Source organism: Anopheles merus, chromosome X (assembly GCF_017562075.2).
Source record: "Anopheles merus strain MAF chromosome X, AmerM5.1, whole genome shotgun sequence".
NCBI classification, from domain to species: domain Eukaryota; kingdom Metazoa; phylum Arthropoda; class Insecta; order Diptera; family Culicidae; genus Anopheles; species Anopheles merus.
In genome coordinates, this window is record NC_054081.1 from 4,851,401 (window position 1) to 4,877,043 (window position 25,643).

At 48.0% G+C, this 25,643-nt stretch overlaps 5 protein-coding genes across 11 annotated transcripts in view; all 5 read right to left on the reverse strand.

Moving 5' to 3' along the window:
* Nucleotides 1-646: 646 nt before the first annotated feature.
* Nucleotides 647-11,217, reverse strand: LOC121591991 (EF-hand calcium-binding domain-containing protein 1-like). Of its 5 annotated transcripts, none has more exons than XM_041913159.1 (6): nt 10,380-11,217; nt 7,506-10,306; nt 4,710-5,190; nt 4,516-4,631; nt 1,654-1,751; nt 647-1,578 (listed from the first exon to the last, which is right to left on the reverse strand). In XM_041913159.1, exons 2-5 carry the CDS (start codon nt 7,862-7,864, stop codon nt 1,733-1,735), a joined length of 975 nt encoding a protein of 324 aa, XP_041769093.1. In that variant the 5' UTR covers nt 7,865-10,306; nt 10,380-11,217; the 3' UTR covers nt 647-1,578; nt 1,654-1,732. The 5 variants fall into 5 exon arrangements, with proteins under 5 accessions (XP_041769093.1, XP_041769076.1, XP_041769084.1 ...); XM_041913142.1 differs by having other exon boundaries at nt 7,506-9,846; nt 9,918-11,217; XM_041913150.1 differs by having other exon boundaries at nt 7,506-8,222; nt 9,494-11,217.
* A 98-nt stretch (nt 11,218-11,315) lies between these two features.
* On the reverse strand, nt 11,316-12,154 carry LOC121592013 (general odorant-binding protein 99a). The gene is made up of 2 exons (XM_041913207.1): nt 12,006-12,154; nt 11,316-11,925 (listed from the first exon to the last, which is right to left on the reverse strand). Exons 1-2 carry the CDS (start codon nt 12,045-12,047, stop codon nt 11,548-11,550), a joined length of 420 nt encoding a protein of 139 aa, XP_041769141.1. The 5' UTR covers nt 12,048-12,154; the 3' UTR covers nt 11,316-11,547.
* LOC121592005 (general odorant-binding protein 99a-like) lies at nt 12,077-13,372 on the reverse strand. The gene is made up of 2 exons (XM_041913195.1): nt 13,235-13,372; nt 12,077-13,173 (listed from the first exon to the last, which is right to left on the reverse strand). Exons 1-2 carry the CDS (start codon nt 13,271-13,273, stop codon nt 12,778-12,780), a joined length of 435 nt encoding a protein of 144 aa, XP_041769129.1. The 5' UTR covers nt 13,274-13,372; the 3' UTR covers nt 12,077-12,777.
* Nucleotides 13,373-15,801: 2,429 nt separating this feature from the next.
* LOC121591933 (head-specific guanylate cyclase) lies at nt 15,802-19,696 on the reverse strand. Of its 3 annotated transcripts, none has more exons than XM_041913066.1 (6): nt 19,475-19,696; nt 18,588-18,782; nt 18,439-18,512; nt 18,275-18,357; nt 16,875-18,211; nt 15,802-16,807 (listed from the first exon to the last, which is right to left on the reverse strand). In XM_041913066.1, exons 2-6 carry the CDS (start codon nt 18,753-18,755, stop codon nt 16,427-16,429), a joined length of 2,043 nt encoding a protein of 680 aa, XP_041769000.1. In that variant the 5' UTR covers nt 18,756-18,782; nt 19,475-19,696; the 3' UTR covers nt 15,802-16,426. The 3 variants fall into 3 exon arrangements, with proteins under 3 accessions (XP_041769000.1, XP_041768982.1, XP_041768991.1); XM_041913048.1 differs by having other exon boundaries at nt 18,588-18,799; XM_041913057.1 differs by lacking the exon at nt 19,475-19,696 and adding an exon at nt 19,034-19,466 and having other exon boundaries at nt 18,588-18,799.
* Nucleotides 19,697-20,329: 633 nt separating this feature from the next.
* LOC121589491 (alpha-protein kinase 1-like) overlaps nt 20,330-25,643 on the reverse strand; it is a 51,194-nt gene continuing 45,880 nt past the window's right edge. The window contains exons 9-10 of the mRNA XM_041908439.1: nt 22,216-22,766; nt 20,330-22,133 (exon numbers count right to left, since the gene is read on the reverse strand). Of these exons, the coding sequence (XP_041764373.1) occupies nt 22,043-22,133; nt 22,216-22,766 (642 nt within the window). The 3' untranslated portion in view covers nt 20,330-22,042. The remainder of the gene's footprint in view (nt 22,134-22,215; nt 22,767-25,643) is intronic.

Consider the following 25,643-nt stretch of genomic DNA (forward strand, 5'->3'; position numbering starts at 1 on the left):
CTGAAGATTTTGAAATCTTCCAAAGATCCCCTCCAACTAACAAATAACAGACAAAGAGGAGCCCTAACAGAATCGGTCGTCTGGTCTTACAATGCCTGCAATTTGGGATATCTTAAGATGAAGAGTACCATGATTGATCGCTACAACAGGTTTGTGGGGTGGAAAAGTTTCCTCCGCAAAGTGCACCCAAGACCGGTTAGTGCCCTAATTGTTGTCGTTTGCGTACTGTCGGCTGATCTACGATAGGTCATCTATTGGACGACTGCCCAAGGCGTAGATCCGTAATCTGGATCTTCAGAGCTAGATAAATGAGGAAGCGCTACTGTTTCAGTGCGAGGGACGATCAGGACTTAATGAAGAGGTCAAATTTGCGAAAACTCATTTAATTGAGTGACGATGGATTCGTTGAAACACTGGATAGGGAATTGGGATGGATTTAATGAAGGCTCTGAAAGCTCTAGGGACCACGTAGGATATATAGACTAAGGGATATATAAACTTCTTAAGGCTATACATAGTATCTCAAGGTATCTTTAAATGCGCATTGAAATATACTTCTAAAACCGAATTCAAGAGTTTGTTAAGTCGGATAGGATTTCCTTGACTGAATTACTATGTGAAATATGAACACATATCCACGACTATATAATGCTAACAACACCCCAAATTCATTTATTTGTAACACTTCACTCGATGTCTCCCTCTCTCTCTCTCGGTTTGCTCTATTGCTATGAAATCTCAAACAATCTAAAGTCCAGCAAGCAATCGGAAGTTAACACATTCTCATTCTACATATAACTATACACTGTTGCAACCGTTGTCAAAACGAATCTAACCGGTACTTACGACTAGATAAATAGCTTTCTTTCGTTAATTCACTAATATAGTTCTGCTCATGTTGGGAAGTTTGTGGTTGGTCTCTTTCGTACATCAAAAACAAAACATACCCCCAACAGCTGTTTGGAGGTTCGCTACATAGGCGTAAGGCTTGAGCTAGGAAGGATACTGTTACCCGTCGTACCTGCATCTAGTGAGTTTTCTAATTTGGCGTTTTCGCTAATTGCTCGACAGCCTAGTTGAGCTGCCTGCGCTGCCTGGCTCTGTCCCTGGGCCCACCCGCCTGCCTAAGCAACGTTAGAAATCTACCTCTATCGCGTCGAAGTCGAAAGCTTTTTTGTTTTTGCTTCCGAGGCATTAATGTGCGTCAATGTGTATGTGGCAAAAAGTGTTTGGCAAATTGGCAAACAGTGCAAAATCAAAATAGCCGGAACGTCTTCCGGAAGCGGAACCTCCGGTACCTTGACTCCTACCCTCCCCAAGCCCAACCAAAACATGTGTTGTGACCTTCGATTTTAGGTGCGGCCGATGCTGCGATGCGCATCATAACTTTTGGGGTGACGACTGCGCTGACGGCGCACGGATGGCAAGGTCAGGCGGGGACGGATGGTTGACCTGTTTTCCTTCCTTTTCCTCACTCCTCTCCAACTCCGTGCAACTGGTGGTGCAGGTTTCCGTCGGTGGGCAGGCGGAAGGTGATGATGATAAGACGAAGATCGCACAAACCGTCACCCGGCAGGTCTGAAAAGAAGAGATGAGCACTCGTGAGTTGCATTTGCAGGGTTTGTGGGTTGCACGATTGTTCTACTGTTGTACCTGTGCTTTGTTCGAAGTGGTTTGCTTACGGAGAAGTATTCCTTCGAGATGTTTGAAGTGGGCTTTTGCGTTGGTAACATTAGTTGGAGTCCTCTTGGCTGCAGTATAGCACCAAAAACGTCAAAACGAGACGAAGAAACGAAAGTGTACAGATAAAATCGTGCATCTCTGTAAACGGATGAGGTGAACTTTGTGTGTATGTGGGAGTGAAAGAGAGAGAGAGAGAGTGGGTGTATTTTGTGAACAAGTGCGGCGTCCATTACAAGTGACGCGCCGGTACTGGGACATAACAACTAAGAGCTAGTGTGTTGTGCAATCGGAAGAAGGAATCTTCAATGAAGAGTCGTTCGAGGACATCAATTGTTGCATCCGAAATTTGCGATTCTTCAATCTAGAAATGAATGTCACAAATGTAAAATCACCCGAGATTACATCTTGGAACTCATTAGATGTACAGTTCCCAATTTACGCGGATCTTGGCAAATGCGAAATGAATATGCAATGTGTCAAATCCGTAAAATTTGCTCCAAGAATTTCCAAATGGAAAAAATTGCTTTTTTGCAAAAAAAAAACAAAACAAATTGTTCAAAAGCCAGAAATATCAAAGTGCAAACCAAAAATAGCCATTTATCAAGTGTAGTATGGCTAAAAAAACATGATATTCGGTATAAATCTCTTTGGAGGTCTTGGGAATGTATAAACCTCGTATCTTAGGAACAGAGCAGATTAATTGCCGGGATTCTCAAAACAACTTGCAAAATCAAGTCGTTGTATGGTTGAACAAAATTGATTTAGCTTGTTTCGAAAGTGCTGAAAAAATAGTGGAAACAGTTCCAGAAAAACAAGATGCAATCAAAACCTTTTGGAACCGCCTAGTATTGTCCGGAACAGATCTTCTGAAATCGTCTGGAATCGTCTGTATGTTGAGATTGAGCCATTTAATGACATGAATGATTCTCAAGGCTTTATCTTCTGAAGGGTTCCAGTCGATCCCTAACCAGTTCAAATACGATTATATTTAATTCCACACGATTTAACTACTGTAGAGCAGTGCTCTCCAACCTTTTTAGGAGCAAGGACCACTAGGCTTGGAAAATACATTTGCCGCGGCCCACATCCATTGAAGATATACATTTTTTTAAACTTAGTTCAAAAATTTAGTTTTTGGTCAAAAATATGTTGAAATCTTATTCTAGGCTTCCCTTTTGGAAATTTAATCTTGATCGTAGGGAAAAAATCACGATATGTTTAGCAAAAAGCTTTTCTGTTTTCAAAAATAAATTCTTTTGCGGACCACGTCTGCCAACGCCATGGAACACAGGTTGAAACTGGGAAACTTTGTACAATGGGATGGGAAACTTTGTACAAACATCTTTCGGGAAGCTTCATGAAGTGTAGTATATTTAATTATTCATCTAATCTTTGAAGACTCATTGAGTCATTAGTGGTTCACGAAAGATTGAAGATTCCTTATCCAAGGTTTAGATTCATTCGGTCATTGGCAAAGCTTCATTCCCAATCATTAATCAGTCTACCAAATGGACTCAACATAAGCACTGTGAGGCGAAGGACATTACAAAAACAGAAACAGTGAGCAGGCAACAGATAGTGTCACATTGCGTACAACAACAGCAGCATCAGTAGCAGCAGTAATAGCTTGAGAAGATGAAGAAAGATATTGGCAGGTGGTAGCTGAATAACGCGCCCTCTTAATAACAGCTTGATATCTGCCCACTGATAACGCTAACTAAAGGAACTGGATCGTTATCAGCGTGCAGCGGCCATGATCGAAAACCGAAACCAAAAAGCGGTCCATTTTCGACCACTCATCGCAATGCAGTAGTTTCCCAATGTTCAGCAAATGGTGGATCGATGGATGTGTATGGATAATTATTTACAGAGCGATACGATGATGCATCGTAGCCGCTGACTGCAGCAAGCAATATTTACAGCAGGGGCACATACAGCGATACAGATCGCAAACAACAAGCACACACGCACACGAAGCCTGCCAGGCGACAAGCTGATCGGAGTGGTCCTTGTAGCGTAGGGAGCAAAATCATAAAACCTCGTGCCTCTCCGGGGGACCCAGGGAGGGAAGGTGGCGCACTGGACGGAGCTTTTTGTACAATGCAACAAGTCCTGGGTCGTCACGCAGTAAAGAGGGGAGATCGCGCGTGACAGCGAAAAGAAAGGCAACCGAAGGAAGAAAGTAAAAAAAGACCGATTTTGTATAGCGGCAAGTAGAGGCTTTAAACGGCGACGGCGAGGATATGTCTTTCCGCACGTTTTATAGCGTCAATAGAGCGTCGTGAAAACGGTAATGACAGGCGACACAGACAGAAACAAGCCTCCCAAAACCGGTAATAAAACAACTGAGGCCAGGCAGCAGGACAAGCAGGACGAAACAAACATTCACATGCTAAAGAGAGGAAACGATGTTGGTCGATACAAGACACAGACACAGGCAAAAAACGGACGAAATACATAGATAGCAGTTGAGCAGCGAGAGGGCGGCAGTGAAGGTGGGCGCAACATTAAGGCATAAAAGGTTGGGGGTTTTGCTCGCTTGGAGCTCCCGCTTTACCTCGATCCGTGCTGGAGGGGGCATTGGAATGGGAAGCCTGCGTCTTACGTTTGTTTGTTTGGTTGGGATTTGAGGGAAAAGGCAATGGGATACTCCGCCCCTCCCAGAAGTTTGATAGTATTACTAGGGGGAGTGTGAGGATTCCTCGGCAGGTGAGTTAGGGTCACACCCCCCAACCAGGCACTAGAAAGTGCTCGTCAGGTTCGTTAGCTGCATGAGTCGAACAGTAAAGAAGGATAGCGTGAAAAGAAGTAGTAATGAAAGGTAACAATTACGCTTGCAGTGTCGACAGGAAGGACATGGTCGCCCGATCCGATGGCAGACACTGGCCGAACGCCTCCAGCAGTAGCGGCTCCTCCGCAATCGCTTCCTGGTAGTCCTGGAACGAAATCTGCAAACCATTCCCACACATAAGCAAATAAAAAAGAGCATCCCCAACATCATCTCTATCTCAGTGCCCGTGTCCTACCTTGCCATCCTTATCCATGTCCAGCTTGCGCAGCGCAATCTCGACCAGATCCTTGACGCCCTCATCCGGGTCCTCGTCCTGCGGCTGCTTGATCAGACAGTTGCGCAGCAGCGCGAACATCTCGTCCTTCGTGATGAACCCGTCGCTGTTCAGGTCGTACACGCGGAAGCAGAACGCGGTCTTCTCCGCCTGCGAACCCTTGAGAAAGGTGGACAGCCCCATCAGCCAGCCCTCGAGCCGGATCGGCAAACCTTCGTAGCCCTTCTCCCACGCGCAGAAGATGCGCTCCATCAGCGTCTCCTCCGTCACGATGTCGAACGTGCTGTGGAGCAGCTCGCGAAAGACCGACCGGTCGATGCCGTCCATTGAGGAGCCGGCCTTGGCAATTACGCCCGGGTTGCTGGCGGCCAGTGCCTTCGAGTTCATGCTGGCGTTTGCGACCAGCTTGCGATAGATTTTGCACAGCGCCTCCACCTCCACCCTGAAATGTTGGAAGTTTGGAAGGTATTGGAGGGTACAGACAGTTAGCCAAACTTGCGAATCTTGGGATGAAATGTTGAGGGACAGAGATTTTGTTTTTTGGAGGATCTAGTTGGGAATTTGGAACTGTAGAAAAGCTATTCCGACTTTATTCAAAGTGGAGTGTAACAAGGAAATTCGTAGTCATCCGATATCCAGATGGCATGTTCTAAATGATATTTCACAAAAATCGCAACTTTTTGTCACCATCTCCAGTCTCCAGTTTGTATACGTCATATATTTGACGCATAGAATCTCTTTGTCACTTACAGTACCTGAGCCAATAGCCTTAATCTTTTCTATAAATATCGACAAATAGGATAAGAATATCTTATAGTCTTATATATAACCATTGGCCAAATGCTAGACGCTGTCATCTACTTCTTCTAGGACTTCGTTATCCTATGATCTGTTACACTTGTTAAGGTTACTGAATGATATATCTACGTATGTACGATATACAAAATAAGACAACATTATGAACCTCAGCAACAAATGAATGTCCTGTGAATCAATATATCTGTGAATGAAACAACCAATCGCTTTATTAAACCTGCAAACAGAATTAGGAAGACAGTAGCCCGAATCACGTAGAATTTTCTAGGCATTAGGAACTAAAAAAAGAACTTCCAGCAGAGCTGAGAACAAAATGTTTTGTATTCCACACAAGGACACAGAAGAACATAATTTACGTGATGAAACTCTAGAACCTAGCCATATTCCTTGAGAAGTACGCTCAGCGTGAGCTGATAAGACCCATGGTTTCAATTCCATACTTCACAGATCTACTGTGACTAAGATCTAAAACCTTTGCAATTGAACTTTGAATTCTAAAAGGCTCTAAGATTTGAAGATTGCTTGTTGATGATTCTTAATGAAGTTGAGATTCTACAGGACATCTTTAATGCATTGCTTAGCTTTGGAAAAGATTCTTTTCACCTTTCAGATATATTGATGACTCTGAATCGACTACGCTCGTTTGTCTAGCAAGCAATAAAAGCAAAAAATTAACTCACACGACATTCTGGCCGCTGGCATGATGATTGTTTCTCCTCTCACCCTCATAAGCCTACCTGCCTTGCACGCTTAAAAAAAAAAGAATGCAAGTACGCCCATGGAACTACATTCCTCTCCAACCCACCCACCAAAAGGCAAAAACAAAACAAAAAACCATATGTATCGCATGTCACCAGAGCCATTTCGGTAACCGCGCGATAAAAAAAAGGGACATCGATGTTGTATCGAATCATAAATGATAAACAAATCAATAACGGGGAAATTTATGCATTCTATACAACCATTGCCTCCACCCGGGAACTGGGTGAGCCGGGTGAAGCTAACACACATTTGGAGGACCTGTGCGGTCGCTCCTTTTGCGTTCAGTGCGGCGCTCGACTCGATTTCGGCTTTTGGTCAGTAAATCATGCCACGCTATTAAACGTACCACACAGACACACACCCATAACCATTCCCGAAATTGGTTGTACAAATGATGGAATTTGTTCGACATAACGAGCGTACAACTACGCGAGGGAGAGCGGGTCTTACGAGAGCGTACTTGGTAGTATTTAACATGGGTCAATTAAACCCCTCCCGGATAAGATCAATCGATATTCGGACGAGCCTGCCTAGCTTTGGAGCGCACGATGAAAGGCGCCTGACCTGATTGCTTCATTGCTTCACGAATATCTCACGCCCTCATCGCATGCGTGAGGTCATCTTGAATGTCTTGCTCTATTAGCACACTATCGCACTCATAGTGATCTTTTGAGCTGTTAGGACCTGCTCTCTTCAGTGACTTGAATCAGAGTTGTAGAGTTTCTTTAGGGATTTAGCACTTTAACTTACTCATTGAATACACTTTCCTAAGCGATTAACCTCACTCACTCTCTGTGTCATTTAGCGACTTACTTCTGGAGGATTACTTCTGGCCCGACTAGTCACTCTTTTGCGATTCCACTCACACACCATCTGTTACATTGCCGATTTTTGGCAAGCACTTACTCTCTGTGCCAATTATGTTTTGGGACTCATCTCATTCATTCTTTGTGCCAATAAAACTCCTTTGGGAGTCTTCTCCCCTGATGCAGTGTGCATAAAATTCAAAAAGTTATGAAGGTGGAGTAAAAATCCAAGAGATTAATGAAAACTCTTCGTGTGGAGTTGAACCCACACATTCACTTGCAGGATTGAACTCACACACTCTTACACCTGAGGCAGCTCAACCCTTCGGACACCCAGAAGACACCCTGCCAACTGCCAACCACTCCAACTCACTTGGAAAAGTGCGTCCGCCGCTTGTACATCTCCAGCATCTTCGGGTTGAGCTTGCCGTTCAGCTCATCCATCCTGGCGAGGATGCGTCGGTTGTCGCGCGAGATCGTCGTCCGCCCGGTGCCGGCTGCTGCGCCCTGGTGCTCCTTCGCCTGCTGCGAACCGCCGGTCGGCTGCGCTGCGGTACCGTTGTTGCTCCCGGCCGGATCTCTCGACTGGGCCGAAGCTCGCCTGCCACTGGCCAGAAAGATGGAAACGCTTTTCATTATCATTGCCCCACCCTTCGTGTTGCTGGTGAACGCGGCCGCCAGCGCGCTCCGCCCCGGGCCGGCCCCCTCCTTCGGCTGCCGCCGCGTGCTCATTGCGTTTTGCCTGATTTTGCTTCGGGTTTTCTTTGCGCTTTTTTTAAGGGCTCTATGGCTGTGGCTTGTCGATTTTTTTTTTTGAGCGTTTGGCGTTCGTTCGGTAATATTCGGGTCCGAGTTGTCGCTGCGTTAGCTAGCAACGTGGTGTGTGTGTGTGTTTTTTTGTAGTTGTTTATAGCCAAACGGCTTCTGCACGTTCGAGCGGTGTTTGGTCCTTCGAGCCGGATTGTCCTTTTCGGCGTTGCGAGCGTCGGAAAGCGCGCAAACTTCGGTGTCGGATTGCAACGGGCAGAACGGTGACGGTGGGCAGATGAAGCGGGAAGAGACCTCCAATCCTCTGCAACACGTACCACAGCTGGAAGATTGTTTATTTTATGGGTTATGTTTACATATTTCATTGCTTTAACGTCCGCTGAAGATAAATTGTTAAAACACTGAAGTTTACTACTTTATTTGGAACTAACGACATCGGCAGGCATACAGAAAGGACATATTACGTTACTTTAACAACGCCATTGGTTAAATAATAACACATAAAAACATAAAGGTAGATAAAAGATTTTTGTATCTTCTTCCGAAAACTTCCGGCGAACTTCCGAATGTGTTTTTATTTTTCTTTAATTTCACAGAATTTATCTATTCCGTCGCAAGCGGTCGTTTCTGTTTGTTTGTCCAATTTATTCGTGTCTTTTATTTAGCACCCAACTCATGATCGCATGTCTGCGATGTGTTTCCCCGTGGTCGTTTGTTCTTTCGCTGCTCACACTGCAAGGGCAGGAGGGAGCACGGTAGATGCGCACGACTCGGAAGAGGATGGACGGGGTTTTGTAAACAAACGCGTAGTGGCACGGGGATTTATAATTGCCACCGTTGCCACAAGCAAGAAACCTCCAGAAGCCTCCACGCCCAACCCCCAACCCTCCTTCCACCTGCCAAATTTCGGTGTCAATCAATACCCGAAACGTCAAACGGGGGTGTCGAAAACTTTGCCCGTTTCGCCGTTCCACGACCAAAGGTGGATTCTTTCGTTTATTTGTTTTTTTTGTTTTTGCTTTTACCATTTTGATAACAGCCACTGCCTCCGCTGTGTCCCTGGGTGTTTGCTGGCTTTGCACGCCCTGACCCCGAACGTCAAACTTTTCAGCAACTTTAGACGTTCCCGTTCGCCCCCCAACGCTTATCAACGGCAGGTAATCGACATGGACATGGCCCCCAAAAACAAAAACTCCGCCCGAACGACAGGGGCACCGATCGAACAGTTTTCCAATCCTTGGTCCAATGCCCCCAGAACTGGGGAGCACGAGGGAGGGAGAGAATGCCTAATTTGCATAGACAGCACGGAACCAGGACCACGGCCATTGGCGTGTGAGCACGGCGATTCACGAAGCAGCAGCAGCTAAGCAAACGGACCAACGGAACAAACAACAACAAAGCAACGGGGTACAATGATCCTTTGCCCGTATTAATTGTCGCAGTGTCAACCTAAACCAGTCGGGAAAAAAGGGACCGCAAGTCATTCTTGCGGCAAGCCCTGTGCTAAGGGAACTGTTTGGTAAAAAAAAGAAAAACAACGCACACACACACACAAACACAAGCACGAGAGGAAAGGGTGAAGCACTGTCTAACCTCAAAACGGGCACGCGGACGCACGGACGGACTTAGGGCACCGAAACATTGCACGAAACATCCCGCGAATTGGCCATTACTTGGCGCGACTGGTGCCAACTCACCGTGACCATTCGATTGATTTTTTTTGTTTGTTGATTATAGGGGGAGGATTCTGCCGTTGTTGTTGTTGTTGTTGGCTGTTGGTCATGGTTCCGTGTCCTCCAAGTGGGCGCACGGAGGACACCTGGGAGCATTGGTGATGGAAGGATGGTTTTGTTTATTGGTGTTGCTAAGGAGATGTTTGAACCTCGGTTACTTTGCGCGGAGCGATGACACAGCACATTGTGCCACAGTTTGAGGCGTTTGCTGTCCTAGAGAGGGAGCGAGAGATGCAAAAAGCGTAAGAATAGTTTGAACGTTGTGGTATTACATTTTTTCTCACTTTCTCTATCTGTCTCTCTCTCTCTCTTTGCCAGTTGGCACCAAGTGATCTCCAGAAGCTTCCAGAGTATAATGCTGAAATGTGGCATTTTTAGGTGCTTGAAGTCAATATCTCTGAAGCATTCAAAGTTTTTTGTCCGAATTGAAAACACTTTGATCCTCAAACGCGTATGTCAAAAGCTTTTTTTTTTGGTGAGAACTGAGACATTGAATACACTTTAGTTCTTCAATTTGAATTATCTCGGAAGCGTCCCGAACATAATCCAAGCAGCAGGAATTCTTGGATTTGGTAGCGTGTATCTGTTATGTCACTGGAATTAACTTGGACACTTCTTTGGAGCATTTAAAGTGTTGATCAATTTGTACGATTGATTGCTGCAGCTCTAATATCTGTAGTAGAATGATTGAGATCTTAAATACATACATCTGAAGTATTGAGATCATCAGGCTAGAATTAGAATACCATAAATCTTGTTGGTCGTATATCTGATGTCGCTGGCATTGAAAACACTTGGGCGTTTTTCTGAAACTTTTGTGGGAAAACTTGAATGTTAACTATCGAATGCTTCAACTCGAGTATCTGCAGCGCCCAGAGCAAAATGCTACAACTGAAAGCAATCGTTTCCACTTCTCTGAAGCATCCACAGCAAAATACTGCAATTGGAATCACTTCAGTCCTGCAACGTGTATCTCTGAACGTCTTTAATACATATCTCTGAAGCGTAGGAAACAGAACATGTAGGAATCTTTGATATTACTGGTATTTGAAAACGACATTTAAACTATTGAATGTTCCAACTCGAACATCTCAAGCATTCAGATCAGAATGCTATAATTGAAAATCACTAGAATTAGAAACATTTTGGAGATCCAACGCGAATCCCTAAGTTTTCTGGGGATGTTCCACAAAGTATAAACACTTGAATATAGGCAGAGCGTGTCTCTGGTGTGGCTGAAATTGCAAACTCTTGGGCTATTCACTGAAGCATTCAGAGCACAATGCCAGAATTCAAAACACTAATTTCCTTATCTCTGATCCAACCAGAGCAGAATGGTGGAAACACTTTTGGTACTTCAATGCAATACATCTCTCAGGCGTTCAGAATTGGGATCGCTTTGATCGTGTGTTGTGCATCTCTGTTCAAATGTGAGGATCCCAAGTATTAGAAGCAGAACAATAGAACTGAAAACACTTCGGTTCGCGTATCTAACGTACAACTGAGGCTAGAATTGCACACTTTTAGCGCCTCCAGCGTGTGCTCCTTGAAGCATCCAGCAAATAGTTTTGTAATTTGGAAAATCTCAGATCCTCAAACTGCTCGCTGGTCGAATTGGAGCTGCTGGGAAGTTGAAATTGCACCTCGTCAGATTGATAGTAGAATAGTCGAGTCGGGCTCCATTTTACATTTGCTTGAGAAAAGATCACTTTATTCCAATGTCCGAATCACGATTGTCCCGGCATCGCACCGAGAAAAAAAAAGAAGGCGCAAAATCCCTCCCATCCATCCATGTGCGACTCTCCATCCACCGACCGGCAGATGCGTAGCAACCCATGGCACTTTGGGGACTTTACGCCTTTTTCTTTGTTGCAAGGGGCGACACCGAACGCACCAGGCACCACACACACAAACTTAGTCCTTCTTGACGCTCGCCTTGATGAGCGACAGGTTGTTCTTCTGGAAGCACTGGAAGCCCCGGAACGCCCAGTGGCACACGTTGCCGTCGGTGTTGCTGCCCGCGCACTTGACGATCTCCTCGCGCACCTCGTCCGCGTCGCGGCCGTGGGCGAGCTGCACCACCAGGTTGTCCACGATCGGGCCGTTCGTGTCGTCGAACAGCTGCATCTTGTTGAAGATGCACTTGATGTAGCACTGGGTGGTGTCGTCCTCCGGGAAGTTCCACGACTTGTACTTCTCCACCAGCTCGTCCGACACGCCGAGCGACTTGACGCACTCGGCCCGGTACGCCAGCAGGTCTTCGCGCGTCTGCACCACAAACTCGGCGCTCACCTGGCGGTCCAGAACAAGGGCGGTTTGTGTTAGCTGCTGGCGGCCGGTGCCTTAGCGATCCTCGAATTGAGTGTACTTACCACCGCGGTGAAGGCTAGGAGGGCAACCACAAACTTCAACATCGTTGCGAATCGGGCACTGGAGGACGTGTGGGGCGAGTTGTTGCTGCTGCTGCTGCTGCTGCTGCTGGTGCACCTTTCAAGTACGGGGCAAAAACACGGACTGATGGCTACACTAGACCCGCTCGCCGGCTTTTATAATCCCCAGCAGCAGCATCATTCATCCCAACCCGTGGGCAAGATCCCGCGCGTCCCGAACAATCAGCAGCAGCAGCAACAGCAGCAGCAACAGCATTGATTTGCTCCACTTATTTACTTGATAGCCTGATAGCTCGATGCTTGTACGTTGACCCTCTCTCGGCTTGTCGGATGGGACGCTTTATCCACCGGGGTGTCCCGCGTCAGGCTTTATTTGATTGTTTGGATTGGGGAGGGAGGGCCTCAATTACTGCTCTCACTTCCGCTCCTGCACTGCCACAACCGTCTCGGGTCTTCCAGGAAGTGATCAGCTGATCTGGCACCAAAGTGCACCCCGAGCTCTGATAACGAACCTTGTTGACAGAGAAACCGGGTGGCCCGCACCGGGGACCACTGATAGAAACGGCCCCAGCGGCGCAAGTCGCGATAATCGAACAGGCAGGCAGCGTCAACGGCGTTCGCTTTCGCCACCATTCTTTTCGGTTGGGGCTTACGGTGTTTATTGAAGACACTTAAGGCTAAACTACATGCCGACACCGAAAACGGTCGGTAAGCAATAGAGCAAACATGTTTCGGACCGGCCGGACCCGGGTCGTCAAAATAAGTCGTACTCGGTGCTCTGGATGCAGGCGAAGAACGTGTACGCCCGCAGGCACCCGCCGCCGCCGCCGCCGCCACCGGACGCGGGCGGCTCACGCAGACACCGGCTCGTCTCGCTGCGGATGTCGTCCGGGTCCTCCACGATCGCGTTGCTGTGCTGCATCTGGGCGTGCACGTTCGCCTCGTGCGGGGCGCCCTCACCGTCCAGCAGGTCCGCCTTCTGCAGGATGCAGCGCACGATGCACCACCGGCTGTCCGCGTCGTCCGTGTGCAGCGCCACCTGGCGCATGTAGTCGATCAGCGAGCTGCCCCGCCCGGCGTACTGCTGCACGCACTCGTCCCGGTACGCGGTGGCGTCGGCAAACGACCGCACCACGTACGCACCGTGCGCCTGGAATAGGGAAATGGGAAGTTGCTTACACGGGATACGCAGGGAGTTCCTGGCGTCCTACCATCACAAACAGGGAAATCGATACGAGCAGCGTTTGCATGGCGCAGATGTATCGTCACCGCTAGTCACCGTTCGCTGCCCACTGGCCGTGGGTTGGCAGGGCTGGGCCCGTTTTATATCCGCGCGTGAGAATGTGTCGGGTTAAAATGCTGACTGCGTCTTGGGAAATGAGCTCAAGGTCTACAAGGCAGCAGCAGCAGCAATCGACACAATCGTTTCCGGCTTGGCATGGAAATTGGACGGGAATTATCGTTAAGGATGGGGTGTCGCTCGCTCGCTCGCTCTCCGCACGGTCGGAGGTTGTCATTCCGGGTAGTTCCGGCTGATGATGTGTTAGCCAATGCTGGAAGTTAAGGTGATGGACGCTAAACTCTGAAGATGTCATAGGCAGAAGCCTGAAATGAACTGTTTCATCAGCTACCGGAGCATACATCTTCTGCCAGTGTCGACACACTGTACCAAATATTGATTCCATCTGCAAGTGCGAGACTAACGACACACCCACATCATCCACTCCCCCGGACCTGGCCTGGCACGATGGGTAACGATCGCGACGCTTATCAACTTAACGCAAACCCTAACCACAATTGGCCATTCGTCGCGCGTTTTGCAAGCCATCTGGCGAATAAATTCAATTAAACCCGAGAGCGTATCCCACTGATCGCAGCAGAAGAAGCAGAAGATGCGCTCGCGCGGCCTCGGGGCACTTATCGCGACGCTCAAGGCGGCACCCAGTGCATCGACGACCGGAATGGATCACACACGCACACATTGGGTGTGCGATAAGAGGCGAACGCATCACCCAAGCGTCGTCCGACGACCGCTGGCTGAAGGTCAGGTCAGGCGCGATCGCTGGCATGGCATATCAGTTGCTCGCTAAGGAGAGCGGCTATTTATAGGTATCGGTCCGGGCGAGATGAACTATTTTGTTGGAATGAATTAATACTGGTTCTTTAGTTGAATTCTGTTCTGCCGATTGCTTATTATTCTTTAGGATATACGATATAAACCTGTTAATATCCATCGTACAGTCTTTGAAATCTCAGATATTTCTGATACCCATAAACAAACATGAAGTCTTCGGATTTTGCTTCTATTTCCCAGTTGAAAAGCTTTTACCATCTGTCAAATGGACTTATTATATCCAGTTTTTAATCTTAGTTCAATACCCAACATATAACATGTTCATGGTCATCTTTTTGGAATTCAATCGTCAATCGCATTCTTCCCTCTTCAGAAGAAAGGTCAGATGTAAATCGTTCCCGTATATGCGACGGGAGTGAAGACGAATACTCGATGGAGATAAGCAACTGCTTGAAAAGTGCCGAGTAGCATTACAGTCTATGAATAACATCTCTAAATGACTCGTATTCTGCTCAGAGGATGCTTTTTAGAGATAGTAAGCCGCTATTTCTCCATCAAAGCTGGATTTTTCTCGCTGGGACGCTGATGGTATTGAATCTGTAGGCTCTGCAGCTCATATTTGCTGCCTATATTTGCCTAAGGTACATAACGTAACTTTCAAGTGATAGTAGTGCCTTTCGAAAGATATCAATCGTGCTATGATACCAAAGTGACATTGAAAAGAAGACAGTTAATCGCTTCACAATGATCAGCTGGATCGGAATTACAGGAAAGCATAACTTATAGAAGATCTTCCACACCTCGGTTTGATGGACTATTTCAGCAGTCACTTTTGACAGGGTCACTGTATAGAATATACTAGAATCTGTAGCTCTCAGATTGTCAGGAATCAGCTTGCTGATCAGGGTCTACCGATTCTTCCTACAGGACCTAGTAATTGGAGGTCCGGTACAATAAGAAGTCCGTTACCCTGCGTCAGACTAATGTGAGATTGCGTCACAATGATCAGCTAGATCGGAATTACAGCAAAGCATAACTTATAGAAGATCTTCCACATCCCGGTTTAATGAGCAATTTCATCAGGCACATCAATCAGCTTGAAGATCAGGGTCTACTGATTCTTCCTACAGGATCTTGTAGATTAGCAAATTAGCATCGTGTTGAAGAAATTGGAGGTCCGGTAGAATACAGAATCCGTTACCCCTGATCAGAGTCTACTGATTCTTCATACAGGACCTTGTAGATAAGCAAGTTAGTAACGTGTTAGCAACTTGTTACATTATTGCAAGAAATTGGAGATACGGTAGAATGTAGAGTTCGTTACCTTGCTTCAGACTTAGGTGAGATTCGACCGATTCCGACATCAAGTCCGGACTCTGTCCATGGTAGTCTCTAACAGCCGGAACTTCCAAGGTGAGTACATAAAGTTCCTGCCAGTTCTACGTGTATCGTAGGCCGCCTTGAAGTCGATGAACAGGTGGTACGTAGGAATCTGCCGCTATGGACCAGATCCTGAAGGATCTGCCGAGGAGTAAACATTTGGTCGATGGTGGATGTTGAAGTCCAACAAAACATACTTGGGTAGCTCCTGTTACAAATTCTAGCAAGTGTCAGTCTTCACCACAGGATCTACAACAGGATCTTAGAGACGGCATTGAGGACCGTGACCCTGACATTATTTCGGAATTCACCCTCTTGCATGTGTATGTAGATAGATTACCTTTATTTTATTACGGACAGTAGTACTAAGCGACATAAAAACCTACTCGTTTTAGTTGTTCTTTAGTTAGTTTTAGTTACACCGTACGTCAAAAAACACGTATCCATCAACGAAAATGCGCACGAACGTGTGGGTGCGTGTGTGTGTCTCCGATGGACTATGTCAGACAAATCAAACACACCTACAAACATCAACAACAGAGCAAAACAAAACAAAACAACACCATCCATACATCCATTACATTAAAGTCTAACGAGCTGAAACCCACCGAATATCGTCATTTTGGCATATCATGAGTATAAGGCGTTTCTAAAGAAGAGGGAAGGTGTCGTCTCGCCGCACCTGGTCGTTAGTGGGTTAAGTAGGCTAGTTTGGTCTAAATAGTTGGGGAGTGGTATGGGGGCGGTTTACGAGTGGGGAAACTCGGGAAAGGAGGATACATGGTAATCTCCGTCGCAGCAGGCCGTGCCTTGTTGCCTAATGGTACCGGTTTTTTGTTTGTTTAAACATCTACTAACATCAAAATACAATACTCCGCCCAACCAGCGGCCGTCGTGTGGAGTCGTCTCCCAATCTGAGTGTGTGTATTGCTCCCTTCGCTCCCAGGCTTTACTGAGCGACCTCGAGCGTAATGGTTTCGGCCGTATCCTGGAGCGTCTGTCGCATCGCCTCCTCGATGTGCTCCTGCAGGGGCCGATCATTGCTGAGGGTCGGATGTTTGTAGCCCTCCAGGAAGTAGCACGTCAGCCCCTTCGAGTCGGTGAACTCTTTCGGCATGTGCGACGCGTCCCGTGCGTTCAGCTGGAAGCCGTAGTCGGGATGCTTCACCAGCCACTCGCGCGTGGTCGGGCTGATGTTGATCTTGCACGCCTCGCTGCCGGACTCGAACTTGTTCGCGATCGTGACGTTGTGCCCGAACAGACAGTACCGGGGCATCTTGCGGCCGACGACCCCGGCCAGCACCGTGCCGGTGTGGATGCCGATGCGCATCTGAGGAAGAATAGCAGCGGAGCTTAGTGAGGCATGCCACTAGCTCGAAGGAGGAGTGCCCACTCACCTTGATGTGCTGACCGTCGTGCGTGTTGTAGAGCGTGCAGGTTTCGATCATCCGCAGCGCCATCCAGGCGACCTTGTGCGCGTCGTAGATGCTGGCCCGGTGCAGCCCGCTCGCCACGCAGTACGCGTCCCCGATCGTCTCCACCTTGTACACGTCGAAGAACCCGCACAGCTCGTCAAAGTGCTTGTAGAGGTTCTCCAGCATGTTGATCACCATGAACGGGGTCGCCCGGGAGCAGATGCTGGTGAAGCCGACGATGTCGCTGAACAGCATCGTCACCTCCGGGTACGTCTTCGCGTCGATCTGCGCCCCGAGCCACAGCCGCTCGGCGATCTCCGCCGGGAAGATGAGCTGCAGCAGGCTCACGTTCTTCTTCCGCTCCTTGATGACGGCCGCGTTCGCCTCCTCGATCGAGCTCTTCAGCTTGTCCATCCGGCGCCGCAGCCCGTCCTGGGCGCGGGCCTGCTCCCCCACCAGTATGACCTCGCGCGTCGCATCGTGCAGCGGAATGTCCGAGATGAACAGCCCGTTGCACGTCAGCCCCTCGAGCCCGTCCAGAAACGGCGAGCCGACGAACAGCAGCGCGTTCGACTCGGGACAGAACACCATCTGGCCCTTGATCTCCAGCCCCTTGGCGAAGAAGTCGGGCCGGCCGGGCGGCGCACGCAGCGAGATCATGAACGGCGTGTTGGTGCGCCGCACTATCTCGCGGAAGTGGAGCTGCAGGCCGCGCGGCCGCTTGAAGCGAAACACCGTGCTGGCGCACAGCAGCCCGGCCGGCCCGCCGGCCGCCGCCCCCACGTGCCCCTTAAAGAGCCGGCTGAAGGCGGACCCCATCTGCACCAGCCGCAGCTGCTCGTCCATGATGAAGTGCCACGGGAAGGCGTCGCAGAAGAACTGATTGCTTACCTTCAGGTCCCGGGCGTCCCCCGACACAACGTCGGCCGGTCCGCGCCGCTCCAGCGCCCTGCCGGCCGGCTCGTCCACCCGCAGCAGGTAGCGGTAGCGGGGCGTATCGCCCGGCAGCGGCTCGAGCTCGATTTCCGGCTCGCAGCCAAACAGGAGGCGGGCGAGGGCGCGCAGGCAGCCGAGCAGCAGCCAGGCGAGGACGGGCCGCTCGGAGGTGAAGATGAGCTCGCCCTCGCCGGCGCACACGAACCCGGTGTCGGAGATGTCCTCCTCCTGCAGCTTCAGCACGTCGTACACGCCGTCGAGCGAGCCGAGAAACTCCTGCAGGTCCGAGCCGAGACACTTGAAGGCGCGCTCGATCACGCCGACGCACGCCGTCTGGATCAGCTCCTCGCCGAGATGGACCAGTATCTCCGAGACGGCCGATTCTAGGGACAGAGACACACAGACATTACAGGCGCTTCGGAAGGAGGGCAAAAGTTTACCATTACCATCGATCTGCGTCAGATTGTCCTGAATGTCCGCCAGGTAGTCGTAGTGTGGGTAGATGGACAGCTCCGAACGTTCGCTCTTGCTGCCGATAGAAGGACATGAGGAAAAGAAAAGCAGTCATTTGGAGGTTCGCTTGCGGACCTGCGAGCAACACCACACTTACAGCTTTGACAGGCCGGGCCACCTGTTGCTGTACTTGCCGATCAGTGACATCAGTGCCTCGTGGACGTTGTCGATCTGTCGGGAGAGTATCGGGCGGGAATATCAACGTCTGGCAATGGGTGCCCTAGAACCCTACAAGCGGACACTTACCGACGGTGCCGTCAGCAGCTGGATCGCTGCGTTCAGATGCGTGAGCGTTAGCGCATCGCCCGGTATCTCGCTCAGGTCCTCGTCCAGATTCCAGTTGTGGGCCTCGGCGATGGACGGCTGGCGCTGGAACTGCTCACTCGAGATGTGCTTCGCAAACGGGCAGGCCATGATGGCAGGCGCCTGGAGAGATGCTCCCTACAGGAAATAATAATCTGGAAGTCGTTCGTGCAAGATATTGAGATCTGAAGAGTCTGAAGAGCAGTTAGGACGTGTGGTGGTATGGGAAGGTATTGTATTTTGTAAAGCGCAGTAAGGCACACTTCTGAAGGAGAAAATATTGATTTTCTTCGCTGGCCTGCTGACCCTCACACCAAGGGACATAGAATGACTGTGTTCGGAATTAGGCTGTCTTCCATTGGAAATGGAACCTTAACGGGGCATACTACCTCCAGATATTGCAATGGAGCACTACTCTTGAGACTCTGCACAGAGGTTGGACGGTAAAACTGGGCCAGAATTCACAGACACCAGGGCTAGAACTGTGTGGAGCTTGTAGCACAACCAGCCGCCCCGAGTTAGGGAGTCGTGCGGGCGGTCAGTACGCCTGCGCTCCATATGATAATTTATGGCAGCGTTTTTCGCACCCCAACGAGACCTTTCGGAGGCGATGGAACGTATCGGTTTTGATGGATGTGTCCAACTATCGAAAGACTGTTACACTTTCATTGAAGACACTGAAAGGGAGCTCCATAGGTTTGAGGCGCCAACCCTAATAATGCACACTGACAAGATGCGGGAGGAGATCCTAGGGCCTGCTTCAGTTATGATTGATGGGCGTTGTGGAATTGGTTGATTGTGTCGTCGATGATTGACGCCGTGACGCTTACCTAGTGCCTGACTGCTTCGCGCGCACCCACCGCTCTGAAGAAACACCAACCAGTGATGGCTAGTGATGCGAAGGACTCCACACCGGTCTTTTGTTTTCTGTTGGAGGTTCTCCTCGTCGTCGTGCTCTGGACCGTGGCACTCGCACCCGTACACTGTTTACGTTTGCAGCGGAGCAGGCGAGTCGTCGCAGTTCGCCGTCGTCGTCGCACGGGAGCTGCTTTGGAGCGTTATGCAACGTTTGCAGCGCGCAGGACCAACGTGTGTGTGTATGTGTGTGTGTGTATGGGTGGTACGAAGCGTTTTTGGAATTTTCAATACAAAAAATCTTCGTCTCTCTCTTTCTCTATCGCACATTTGGTGCGTTAGCTTTGGATGGTGAAGATTAATAATTTAATTATACTGTAATTTATAGCACCACTTCAAACCCCGTGAGCCGTGAGCGAACGCAACGAGAGTGAGATTGCGTGTGCGGGCACACTTTTCTTAGCCAAATGGCAACGCAACTGCCCCACTGAATGGGCCACACCAGACGCTTGATTAGGGAAGGACTTTGTGATATTAAAACCAATTTAAACGACAACAGCAAAAATAAGGTTGCGTTGATAAATGAGCTTATTGCTCAATTCTAATTGGGCTAAATCTAACTGGAATGAAACTTCGGACCAAATCGGTTGCATTTTCTATTTCTCTTCGGTTCTTCGGAACAGCTCGTTGTTGCTTATACGAGACTGTTTTTTTTTTTTTCAAATATAAAATATCATTTAGAATATATTTTTCGGAATAAAAATGATTGCACCGTCCTCCCTTGTAAAACGACGAACCCACCATGGGCATGTACATTTTGAACGAACGTATGAAAAGTGTGCCTTTTTTCCTTTATTTACTTGTCGGTTTACAATTCCGCATCGAGATGGGGAGGGAAGGGGGGAGTGGGTAGGTAAGGCGGGAAGTTTGCCTCCTTTTCTTTGCTGCAATTACTATATATGTAATTAGCTATATTGGCCGTTTGAATTGAGCTGTGTTGCAGTTAGTGACAGGTATGAACAGCACGTTTGACGGAACACATCACATCATTCTTATACATGTATAACACACATCCACACACACACACACACAAACACACGTATAACTCACAGTTCGTTGGGTTTGCGTACGGGTTTGGCTTGTTGGCTTCGCGTCTTTGCTATGCTCTCTCCCCCCTCTGTATGGTTGTTTTGTTGCAGTTCACACATTCATTGAGAGGACGGTCAGACAACACAACGCAATTACCTCAAAACATGACTTAAACCTGCGATTACTCTTAATCGCCCTATTAGACTGGGTAGATGGCAAGGAATTCGTCCGTCAAAGCGCGTTTGACGGTTTTTACCACGGTAGGAAAAGTGAAATCCGTACCGAGGGGAATTTAGTTGTTGGAGTGCTCAATCCAAGGTAAAAAAAGATTATTTTTAGTTGAGATGAAAGGCAAAACAAACACAGAGCAGCTTTCAACGTGTTATCACTGATTGTATCGTTGAAGTAGAATAATTACCACAAAAACTAATTCCGACTCGCTGCGCGTTATGACACTAGCGAGTAGAATTTGCATGTCAAATTTCGCTCTGTGCAATTGAGTTTGACAGAAGAATTCCAATTCCACCTACCTAGTCTAATATGGGCCATAAGTGACCGTTGCGTTTAAAAGTGAACCAATCCGGCGGGGCCGAGTCGGATTGTTTTTTGTTCGCTCTTTTCCTTTCCGCTGCCTAGAGCTATTCTCTCTCATTGGAAAAAAACTCTCTCTGTCCAAAAAATGTGCACAACAATGTGCACAAAATAATTGTATCATGTTTATCTGTCACCATCCTTCAAAAACGGATGCATCTGCGCAACTTACACGTAACGGTGAAGCTTTTGCTTCACTATAGCAAAAACAGAAAAGCAGCTCATCCTCTTCGGCCGGTCTATATAGGTTGGTGTGTGTGTGTGTGTGTGTGTGTGTGTGTGTGTGTGTGTGTGTGTGTGTGTGTGGTGTGTGTGTGTGTGTGTGTGTGTGTGTGTGTGTGTGTGTGTGTGGGTTTTGTGAAACTTACGACATACTATGCCAAGCCAAGGGGCACTTTTCCTTTCCCTTCATGGCTTGTTTCTATATTGTTTGTGGTTTGGCTATCGATTACGAGGCTTATAGTAATGCAAATGTATCCTACAGGTGTGTGTGTGTGTGTGTGTCGGTATAAGGGTTTTTTTTCGACTGTAGAAAACGAGTGCTCATTTTCCATATCTCATTCACACACCACACAAGCGCGCTTCGTCTCTCTCTATCTCTGTTCCTATCGTTTAATGCATCTGACGTTAGTTAGATGTTGTCTTCTTCTTCTTCTTCTTACAACTAGCTACTAACGTTTCCCACCTATGTGTGTGTTTTCCCCCATCCTAGCGCAATAAACAATTAATGGTAGAGGTGCCATCAACAACAAAACGTGACCGTTTGGCGGCGTACAGAGCACCCCACCTGGGCAGCACTGGGGCGCCGCGGCCGGGCACCCGAACTGTCCTCTCTTGTCTGGCAATGTTCGAGGGGGGTCATTCTACTTCACCGCGGGATAGGACTGCTGCTGCGGCGGCTGTGGCGGAGCATTTCCTTTGAGGCAATCCTCCTGGAAGGTGGCAAAGACGGCACTGCAAAAGAGAGTAGTAGCGTAGCGATTAATCGTTAATAAAAATAATTGGAAAACAAAACAAGGCAAGCGAAATCACTAACCGGCAGTGAGCGACGACACACTCCTGGCTGCAGTACTCGTCCTCCCAGTCCGGGTTCTCGATCGCCAGATTGTTGCAGCCCTGCCGGATGCAGGTCTGCGGTATCGCGGCCGGCGGTTCCGCGGTGCTGGTTGGGCAGGACTGCTGCTGCACCATTGCCGCGGCCGGTTGCTGCTGCAGCTGTTGCTGGTGCTGCTGCTGCTGCTGCTGCTGCGGTGTGCCCATCAGGTCCTCCACCACGGAGGACTGGGAGGACATCGTGCCGACTACTGTGCCGCCAGCCTGCATCTGCTGCATCTGGGCCTGATGCTGCAGCTGGGGATCCAGCTGCTGCAAGTGCTGCTGATGGTGGTGGTTGTGCTGCTGCTGCTGCTGCTGCTGCTGCAGCTGTATCTGTTGCTCATGTTGGAGATGATGCTGCTGCTGGTGATGGTGCAGCTCCTGCTGCTGCAGCTGTTGCTGATGCATCTGCTGCTCCTGCATAATGTGCTGGTGCTGAAATTGCTGCTGCTGCTGCTGCTGCTGCATCTGCTGCATCTGCTGGTGGGACATCTGTAACGAAAACCACCCCCAACCGGACCAAGAGAAAGAAGAAAAAAGAAAAACTATGTATAGCGAGCGGGTGTGATTGGAAGAGCGTTCGGTCGGGTCTCTTATGGCCGTGCTGCCTATTAGCGAACATTTGAAATGATTGGTTGGTGAGGCGGATCATCGTGTGCGGTGTAGTTTTGTTGGTGCAAGATGTGTGGGTGCCATCAGTGTACGCCTGTGTACGTGTGTGCATGAGTTGCGATTTGAAGGAGGGAGTGGGGGAGCGTTGTGAGTGCACTATGGAGGAAAAGGGGTTGTTTATCACTGCAAACACTGGCGCTCTGCTCTCATACATACTACACACGGTTCGCTTCAGCCTGTGGAAAAGAGTTTAAAGAGATGTCTCGGACCCGTATCTCTGTGTGTGTTGCAGAGGTCGAACACAAAACGCTACTAAAACTACTACCAGTACTACAACACTACTACCGACTACTACTACTACTACAACTACTTGACTACCACCTACGGGGGAAAATACGCGGGCGAAAACGAACGGACGGCCGACGGGCAACCCGGGGACGGCAAACCACAGGGACAAACACAGGGACCACACAAAGACTGGTGTGTAAGTATTGTACACTATGTATTTCTTCAACATTAATCATGAACAGATATAAAATTTTGCACAGAATCCGCACTAGAAAACAAATAGGACCGGTGGTACATCCCCCACGCGCGCGCGATTTTGTTTGTTTCTCTTTTCTTTTCTTCTCTTTTCTTCTCTTTTGTTTCCTTTTCTTTTCTTTTTGTTTCGTTTCGTTTGTTTGTTGTTGTTTGTTTTTACTAAGTTTAATAAAAAAAAGTGTATGTAAATAGATTCGTTTCGCATCGCGATTTTGTGCCTGTGTGCCTATGTGTGTGTGTGCCGAAGAAAGTGTCGGAATAAGTGGGGGTCATGGTGTGTGAAAGTGTGGTGGCGGCGCCTGTCCCACACACACACACACATCACTCACACTCTCCATCTAATCACACACACACACATACATACACACACACACAACCACAACCACAACCACGCATACACACACACACACACACACACACTCACATACGCCTAGCTATTTGTGTATTTTTTTTTCTCTCTCCCATGCCTTCTCTTTTGCCCCCCCATTTCCACAGGTTGTTTTGGAGTTTCCTGTTTTGTTTTTGTTTTTTTTTTTTTGGGACAAAAACTCGTCACTTTTCCTTTCTTCTTTTTCTCTCTCTCTCTCTCTCTCACACACACACCCACACACACAAACACGCAGACTCATACTTTCTCCAGATCCTTCCTTGCTATCGTGTGGTTCGCGCTTTCGGTTTGCGGTTGACATTTAAAATTAACATTTTTCACCCCTTCACAAGGAGGGGCGGGGCAGGGAAGGGAGGGGGAGGATGGCTACGCGCGCGCTGCTGCTCACAGTGATTACAGGATTTTTTTTACATTTTTGTTTGTTTCGTTTTTCCCTTGCGTTCTCGGGGGGAGGGTCAAATTAGGGACATTCTTATGATCTTCTGTTATTTTTTTTTTCTGGAAGAGCGAACTACCAATCACTGTCTATCTGATGGGTGTTAGAATGTGTTGTAATGCTTCCTTTTTCGGTAACATTGTTTTTCTCGTTTTTTTAATGCGCTCTGTTACGCTCTCCTGAGTGTGAGTGAGTGTGGCGGGCGGATTGGGAGAAATTAGGGGGTTGTTTTAAAAACATTGTTGTGTCCACAAGTGATTCGTTCATTCTTCATGGTTTTTTTTTGTTTGTTTTGTTACCATTTTTTTTTTTGCTTACTTAGCTGGAGAGTATACTATTTAAAATGTGTGTATTGGTTTAGTATGCGTGTACACATGAGTTTAATGTTTTGTTGTGTGTGTTGTCGGATTAATTAAGGTGTGTGTGTGTGTGTGTGTGTGTGTGTGTGTGTGTGTGTGTGTGTGTGTGTGTTTCGGTGTATGTTTTGTTGTTGTTGTTGTTGTTGCTCCACTCCACGTTAACGTATTTAATATTAACGTATCAAATATGTAATGTGTGTGTGTGTGTGTGTTTATAATATATACATGGACATTTCTGGCTTCACCGTAGCACAAACAACACGAGTGTGATAACGAATGGAAGGAGGAGAAAGGGGGGGGAGTAGGATGGAAGAGAGAATAAGCACGTGGTAGTGTGTGTGTTCTAGAGTTGGACTGGTTACAGGGATTTCCAGCAATTCTCATAGTTGTGGGACACTTCCTTGACTCTTTCCTATTGGAAGCGAACTACTTACGTTGGAAATTGGACTCTATTGGCACCCTTTTCGGACAAGCTCCTTGGAAATTCCTATTGGATGTCTCCAACAAAGGTGCTAGAAAGTCCAATTCCCATTACATTAGATTCATTTCACGTAAGAAGGAGTCAATTAAGGGTCCCACAGCTATGAAAACTCCTGGAAAATCCTGTAAGGGAAAAAGGATACATTTCCACAGTTTTCTCCATCCTTCAAAGAGTCACTGATGTTATCTCTCTCACCACCAATCACCCCTCAATCATCCCCCGTACCTTCCGCCTCACCCACGCCTTCCTTCACATCCACATGGGATCGCTTTTCTTCATCCTTTACAATCGGTCTACAATATTCCTACCGCAGTAGTGGGTGTGTGTGTGTGTATGTATGTGTGTGAGGGAGTGTGAGTGTTTACAATGCCTTTTACAAAGTCTTAACTACAGGTTTAAATTGGTTACAATTTAGTTACTTTTTTTTTAATAATAATGCGCGTGTGTATGTGGTGTGAATGTTTTTGTTTTTTGTTATTTTTTCTTTTCACTTTATGATTACCATGAAACTATGCTGGTGTGATGTGCTTTGCGCACTCTTCTGGCCCGT